Consider the following 8,061-nt stretch of genomic DNA (forward strand, 5'->3'; position numbering starts at 1 on the left):
GAGGAAAGCCTTGGTCCACAGGATGATATAGACAAGCAGAAAAGTACAAAGTAATGCTTTTTGGGAGGACTAACAAGACAAGGGAGTACACAAGGAATGGCAAGACTCTTGGAAGTACAGAGGATAAGAGGGACTTTGATGTTCTTGTCTCCAGATCCTTGAAGACAACAAATTGGATCAGTAAAGTAATTAAGAAAACATACAGGATATTGGCCTTTCATAGTCTAAATATTAAATACAAAAGCAGAGAGGTTGTGGTGTAGCTGCTAGTTAGGCCACAGCTGGAACACTGTGTGCAGTTCCTGATCTGATTGATTTATTATTGTCACATGTGCCTACATACAGTGAAAAATTTTGTTTGGCACCCAGTACAGGTTATACCATTCAAAGTGCATTAGGTTAACAGGACAGAGGGAGGGATACGATGTTACGACTGCAGAGAAAATTCAAAAAAACCAATATCAAAATTAATTTTAAATTTGAGAGATTAATTTAGAAGTCTAACAGCAATGGGAAAGATGAGATTCTTGAATTTGTTGGCTCGTGTGTTTAAGCTTTTGTATCTTCTGCCCAATGGAAGAGTTTGGAAGAGATAATAACCGGGTGGGAGGGGACTTTACCGTTGGCTGCCTTCCTGAGGCAGTGAGAAGTGTAGAGTCAATGGATGGAAGGTTGGTTTGGGTGATGGACTGGGCTGTGTTCACAAGTCTCTGTAATTTCTTACAGTCCTGGTTGTCAGACCAAGCCATATGAGTCCGGATTGAATGCTTTCTATAAAAATTAGTGAAGAATCTTCATGGACATGTCAAATTTCTTTAGCCTCCTGAGGAAGAAGAGGCATTGTTGTACTTTCTTGACCATCGCATCAGCATGGGCAGTCCAGGCCAGACTGTTGGTGACCATCACTCCTAGGAACTTGACATTCTCAGCCATCTCCACCTCAGACCATTGATGTAAATGAGGGCCTGCCCACCTCTCTGCTTCCTGAAATCAACGACCAGCTCCTTTATTTTACTGAAGTCGAGGGAGAGATTTTTATTGTTATACCATGCCGAGAAGCACTCAATCTCTTTCCTGTGTTCTATCTTGTCATTGTTTGAGATCCAGCCTACAATAGTGATGTTGTCAGCGAACTTGTAGATGGAGTTAGGATAGAATTTGACCATACAATAACGTTGTTGCCTATTCTTACTGATTGTGGTTTGTGGATCAGGAAGTCTCGGAATTTGGAGGTTAGTTTGGTTGGAATTATGGTGTTGGAAGCGGAGCTGTAGTCAATAAGTAGAAGCCTGACCTAATCAGCATTCTATAAGAATGTGATTGCACTGGAGAGGGTGTAGAGATTCACCAGGATGTTGCCTGGACTAGGAGTGTTTTAGCTATGAAGAGACTCGACAAGTTGGTGTTATTGTCCCTGAAACAGTCTGAAGAGGACCTCACTGAGGAGTACAAAACTCTGACAGGAAGAAATACTTCCCACTAGCAGTGGGCTCAATAACTTTGGCTAGGGGTGGGGGGGAACACAGGTTTACAGGGCATTGAAAGAGCATTTTAAGGAGAAACTCTATTATGGGGTCTGACTAGGTCCCGTTAATGAAACAGCCTGGGAAAATCAGCTGGCAGATTGTCACAGGCAGAGCAGAGAATGATCGCTGAAACCATCTGGATTGTACAGAGTCAACACTTTTAGGGTGGGGGGGAATTGGGAGGAAAACGAAACAGGGTCAGTGACTGGTACTTCGAACAGAATCATTCAGAAAGGACAGGGCACTGAAAAGCTCAAACAGCGCAGAATGAACAGGTTTCGAATACACGGCTCGGATTCTGAATCTCATCTCTCCAGGTCTCACATTAATCTTTGTTTCAATAAAAAATATCACAGTCACAAACTTGGTTTAAATGGAGTCTGTTTTTAATCACTTCATGAGCCACTGAGATCCTGAGGAGCTGCACTATATACAAAAAACGACAACAGCCTGCAGGCCACGCTGACATTGTCAGTGAAATAAGCGAGACCATCAGAATTACAACAATGTGTTCATCAACAAGATGTACTCTAGCAGTAAGGCTGCTTTTCCTCCTCCTCATTTTTCCCATCCTTTGCCTCCGGGTTGCTGTGGCAGTTTGAGGCCCACAAGCTGTGCTACTTCATGGGGTGACCGTTCTCCCTTGCTGTGGTACTCCTGGTGTAGAGTTAGGTGCTGTCGGACACTCTGCAGGAGGCACATGTAGGTGGAGGCTTGGTGATACAGCTCATGGTGAGCACGGCACAGTTTCTCACCGGTAACCTGTACCAAGCCAGAGTGAGCAACTGGTTATTAACATTAAATAAAAACCGAAAAAAAACTGCGATGTTGTAAATCAGAAACAAAAACAGAAATTGCTGGAAAAGCTAGAAATCTCAGAAGTGGGGAAGCAGTTCTGACGAAGGGTCACCAGACCTGAAATGTTAACTCTGATTTCTCTTCACAGATGCTGCCAGAGCTGCTGAGCTTTTCCAGCAATTTCTGTTTTTGCTTGCGGTTATTAACATTCATAGAATGCCTACAGTGTGGAAACAGGCCCTCCGGACCAACAAGTCCACACCGACCCTCAGAGCATCCCACCCAGACCCATCCCTCTCTAACACACCTAATCACTGAACACTGTGGGCAATTTCCCACAGCCAATCCACCTAACCTGCACATCTCTGGACTGTGGGAGGAAACCGGGGCACCCAGAGGAAACCCACACAGGCACAGGGAAGATGTGCAAACTCCACACAGACAGTTGCCGGATGGTGGAGTCGAACCCGGGTCCCTGGCGCTGTGAGGCAGCTGTGCTAACCACTGTGACACCGTGCCACCCCAGAACCAAAAACCTGCTATCATCAGGCCTCATCCGGGAATTGAACCTAGGGACTTTCGCACATCCACAATCTATAATCCCCAAAGCAAGAATCATTACCCAATACACTTTGCTGAAAACTTCAGTTCAAGCAGTCACTAAAATTAAGCTACTCATTTGCAATAAAGATCCCATTAACAGAGCAACACTGTCAGCCAAATCAATTTCCAAAATAACTAGCGCTCAGAAAATTGCTGATCTGATCAGCATGAGCCAGAGCTTTAGCTGCGAATTACTACCAACTGTTGTAACCAGGAATGTCAGCTGAGGTCTCTTGGTAAAGCAGCTTGAGAAGTGTGAACTTTTCAGTGCTACAATCTTTGCAACTTATTTCAGGGGAGCTCCTGAATGGCCCCTCCCAGGGAATGAGCAGCCTATCAGTCCGTGACACATCAGAAATTCTTGACATATTTAAAGGCTGAAACTAACCCTGCTAGTGTCTTCTGCTCATCACCCAGGTGAAGCATGAGAGGGGGCTGTTGAAGGGTGAGATATGTGGGTGGGGAGGGGATTGGACAGAACTGTCATTCAGTCTCACAATAAAAGGCAAAGTGTCACAGATATTAGAAATCTGAAACAAACACGGAATGCTGTAGAAACTCAGCAGGGCTGCAGGCAGTATGTGAGGAGACAGAGTTAATGTTTCAAGTTTGGTATGAGTTCTTCAGAACTGAAAGGGTCTGGAAAATAGTGCCTTTTATACATTTGACTGAGGTGGAGTTGGGACAAGGGAAACAGTTGGTGCGTAGGCCCAAGGTAAAAGACAAGGGGATTGTTAATGGTACTGATAAATAAGAGATGTAGAATTAGGGTAAGTCAAGATGTGATACAGACAATAGGGGTCCTCTCTACCAACAACAAAGTAAACAGGACAATCCTGTTGGAGGATCAGATACAAGTCCCACCTACTCCAACTGTGAAAGACAGCAACATTTTGGTAACGTGTTTGACAAATTGTATTGTATTTTCATCAAACAAGCAATGGCAGGACTTACACAATTAGAAGTGGGTAGTATTATAGAGCAGAGAGATCTAGGGGTTCAGGTACGTAATTCTTTGAAGTTTGCTTACATGTAGACAGGGTGGGTAAGAAGGTGTTTAGTACGCTTGCCTTCATTGCTCAGACCTTTGAGTTTAGGAGTTGGGGTGTTATGTTGAGGTTGTACAGGATGTTGGTGAGGCCTCTTCTGGAGTAACATGTCCTGTTCTGGTCACCTTGTTATAGGAAGAATATCATTAACCTAGAGAGGGCTCAGAAGAGATTTACGGGGATGTTGCTGGGAATGGAGGGTTTGAGTTAGAGGGAGAAGCTGGATAGGCAGGACTTCTTTTTCACTGGAATTCAGGAGGTTGACAGGTGTCTTTATAGAGGTTTATAAAATCATGAGAGGTATAGACAAGGTGAACAGCAGGTGTTTTTTTCCCAGGGTGGGGGATTTCAAGACCAGGGGGCATTTTCTAAAGGTGAGAGGAGAAAGATTGAAAAAAGGCAATGAGGGACAATTTTTTTATAGTGTGTTGTTTGTGTGTGGAACAAACTTCCCGGCGAAGTGGTGGATGTACGGACAGTTACAGTGTTTAAAAGACATTTGGATAAGTACATGAATAAGAAATGTTTGGAGGGAAATGGGCCAAGCGCAGGCAGGTGGGACTAGTTTAGTTTGGGATTATGGTCGGCATGGACTGGTTGGAGTGAAGGGTCGGTTTCTGTACTGTATGACTCAATGGCTCTGAACAGGTTGGTCAGAAAATAAAACAAGCCAAGCCTGTGGGTGGGGCAAAGGGAGAAGATTGTAAGAAAGTTGGTGAACTCACTGTTGAGCCTTGAAGGCTATAAAGTGCCAAATCAGAATGCATTGTGTCTCACTGGAATATTGCAGCACATCTACGGTGGAAATGTTAGCATTGAAATGGGATGGTTTGAGGCCTTGGAATGGTGGGGTATTAGTCTTAGACTAGAAAGGTAGGGAGTAGGAGACAGTCCAGGGAGGTTGCAGGAGAATGATCCTGGGTGTGGAGGGATTGTTTAATGAGAGGCTGAGCAGGTTGACTTGGAAGCTCAGAGGGATCTTGACCCTGAAGATAGCTGGACAGCTTCATAGCTTAAGGTGACATTTGGGATGTTTGCCCTTACCAGTTGTGGCACAGATTGTAAGAGCAGGGAGGTTATGTTGGAGCTCTACAGATTTTGGTGAGGCCACAGCTGGAGTATTGTGTGTAGTTCTGGTAACCACACTATAGCAAGGTTGTGAATGCGCTGGAGGGGGTACACAGGAGATTCACCAGGATATTGACTGGGATGGAGCATTTCAGTGATGAAGACAGGCAGGATAACCTCAGCTTAATTTCTGTGGAACAGTGAAGGCCAAGGAGGGTCTGATACTGGTGTATATGCCTGACAGGCGTAAACAGCATGGATAAAAAGCAGCTGCTCCCCTCAGTCAAAGGGTCAATAAGATAATTTTTAAGTGAAAGGCAGTAAGTTTAGAGTGTTTTAGGAAAACTATTTTCACCCAGAGGGTGGTGGGGAACCTGGAATGCACTACCTTGGAGGGAAGTTGAAGCAGGAAACCTCACAACCTTTAAAAGGTTCTTGGATGAGCACCTAAGTTTCATAACATTCAAGGCAATGGGCTTAGTGTGGTAAGGTAGGGCTAGCATAGATAATGAATTCTTGGTGGTGCAGGTTCAATGGGCTGAAGGGCCTGTTCAGCACTATTATTTTGAGAGGTTGGGCCTCATGAGAGTTTGGATGAATGTGAGACCACGTCATTGAAACATATAAGACTCTTGGCAATCTTGACAGAGTAGTTACTGAGAAGTTGTCTGAGGGGAGCAAAAGACTCAGAGTAAGGAGTTACATATTTCAGACAGAGAAGAAGAGAAATTTCTTCCCTCGGAGGGGGGTGAATCGGTGGAATTCTTCACTGCAGAAGGCTGTATCATTAAGGATATTCATGATGGAGATTTTTGTCAGTAGGGAATCTAGAGTGATGGGGCAAAGGCAGCAAAATGGGGTTGAGGGCTATCAGATCAGCCACTGAATGGTGGAACAGACTTGATGGGCTGAATGGCATGTTTCTGCTCCTACATTTAATGGTCTCTCACAATCCTGCGTCAAACCCCAGCTCCCTCGACACTGCCCCCACCCCATGCCCCATCAAACACTCCCAGGGACAGCACGGGGTTAGGTACAGAGTAAAGCTCCCTCTACACTGTCCCCATCAAACACTCCCAGGGACAGGGACAGCACAGGGTTAGGTACACAGTGAAGCTCCCTCTACACTGTCCCCATCAAACACTCCCAGGACAGGGACAGCACGGGGTTAGATACAGAGTAAAGCTCCCTCTACATGTCCCCATCAAACACTCCCAGGGACAGGGACAGCACAGGGTTAGGTACACAGTGAAGCTCCCTCTACACTGTCCCCATCAAACACTCCCAGGACAGGGACAGCACAGGGTTAGGTACACAGTGAAGCTCCCTCTACACTGTCCCCATCAAACACTCCCAGGACAGGGACAGCACAGGGTTAGGTACAGAGTAAAGCTCCCTCTACATGTCCCCATCAAACACTCCCAGGACAGGGACAGCACAGGGTTAGGTACACAGTGAAGCTCCCTCTACACTGTCCCCATCAAACACTCCCAGGACAGGGACAGCACAGGGTTAGGTACAGAGTAAAGCTCCCTCTACATGTCCCCATCAAACACTCCCAGGACAGGGACAGCACAGGGTTAGGTACACAGTGAAGCTCCCTCTACACTGTACTCGACGGGCTGAAAGGCCTGGTTATGACCTGGTTCTTCCTGAATTGCTGCAGGATGTAGGTGTAGGCGGCGGACTCCCGGTAACTGTGTCCCTGCACCGGGCCCGGGCCCAGGCTCCGCAGCTCCTTCAGGAGGCCCCGCACCAACCGCAGCGCCGCCATCTTGGCAGGACCGAACAATCAAACCCTGAGCAACTACCATCGATGTCAGGGGAGACTGATCGATGTCAGGGGAGACTGATCGGGGTTGGGGCGGTGGGGGGGGGCTGGTCTGTGGGTGGGCCCGGTCTGTGGGTGGGGGGGGGGCCCGGTCTGTGGGGGGGGGGGGGGGACCCGGTCTGTGGGGGGGGGGGGGGGGGACCCGGTCTGTGGGGGGGGGACCCGGTCTGTGGGGGGGGGGGGGGGGGACCCGGTCTGTGGGGGGGGGGGGGGGGCCCGGTCTGTGGGGGGGGGGGGGGCCCGGTCTGTGGGGGGGGGGGGGGGGGCCCGGTCTGGGGGGGGGGGGGGGGCGGGGCCCGGTCTGTGGGGGGGGGCCCGGTCTGTGGGGGGGGGGGGGGCCCGGTCTGTGGGGGGGGGGGGGGGGGGGGCCCGGTCTGTGGGGGGGGGGGGGGGGGGCCCGGTCTGTGGGGGGGGGGGGGGGGGCCCGGTCTGTGGGGGGGGGGGGGGGCCCGGTCTGTGGGGGGGGGCCCGGTCTGTGGGGGGGGGGTGGGGGGCCCGGTCTGTGGGGGGGGGTGGGGGGCCCGGTCTGTGGGGGGGGGGGGCCGGTCTGTGGGGGGGGGGGCCGGTCTGTGGGGGGGGGGGGCCGGTCTGTGGGGAGGCCGGTCTGTGGGGGGGGGGGGGCCGGGTCTGTGGGGGGGGGGGCCGGTCTGTGGGTGGGCCCGGTCTGTGGGTGGTGGGGGGGGCCCGGTCTGTGGGGGGGGGGGGGGGCCCGGTCTGTGGGGGGGGGAGGGGGCCGGTCTGTGGGTGGGCCCGGTCTGTGGGTGGGGGGGGGGGCCCGGTCTGTGGGGGGGGGAGGGGGCCCGGTCTGTGGGGGGGGGGAGGGGGCCGGTCTGTGGGTGGTGGTGGGCCCGGTCTGTGGGTGGTGGGGGGGCCCGGTCTGTGGTGGGGGGGGGGGCCCGGTCTGTGGTGGGGGGGGGGCCCGGTCTGTGGGGGGGGGGGCCCGGTCTGTGGTGGGGGGGGGGCCCGGTCTGTGGGGGGGGGGGGGGAACCAATTGGGCAAAGACCGATAAGTCCATTGGACTTTTTGGGAAAACATTTTAATAATCTTCTGGGATCCAGGGAGAGCTCGCCAATGAGATACAAAGGGCGGTGATGGAAGATTGTTTTCAGACTGACCAGTGGTGTTGGGTCGGCACTCATTTGTCATTGATATGAACAATTTGGATGAGACTTTAGAGACACGGTT

General features: G+C 50.7%; 1 protein-coding gene across 1 annotated transcript; it reads right to left on the minus strand.

The window, feature by feature from the left end:
• Positions 1-1,890: 1,890 nt before the first annotated feature.
• On the minus strand, positions 1,891-6,847 carry fmc1 (formation of mitochondrial complex V assembly factor 1 homolog). The gene is made up of 2 exons (XM_048521337.2): positions 6,687-6,847; positions 1,891-2,288 (listed from the first exon to the last, which is right to left on the minus strand). Exons 1-2 carry the CDS (start codon positions 6,816-6,818, stop codon positions 2,085-2,087), a joined length of 336 nt encoding a protein of 111 aa, XP_048377294.1. The 5' UTR covers positions 6,819-6,847; the 3' UTR covers positions 1,891-2,084.
• Positions 6,848-8,061: the final 1,214 nt, after the last annotated feature.

The sequence above is a fragment of the Stegostoma tigrinum genome, chromosome 38, assembly GCF_030684315.1.
Source record: "Stegostoma tigrinum isolate sSteTig4 chromosome 38, sSteTig4.hap1, whole genome shotgun sequence".
NCBI classification, from domain to species: domain Eukaryota; kingdom Metazoa; phylum Chordata; class Chondrichthyes; order Orectolobiformes; family Stegostomatidae; genus Stegostoma; species Stegostoma tigrinum.

Coding starts and splice junctions, on each gene's coding strand:
- fmc1 (XM_048521337.2), bottom strand. CDS start 6,818: ATGGCGGCGCTGCGGTTGGTGCGGGGCCTCCTGAAGGAGCTGCGGAGC. Junction 2,289..6,686: donor AGCAATTCAGGAAGAACCAG/GTCATAACCAGG, acceptor GGCTTGGTACAG/GTTACCGGTGAGAAACTGTG.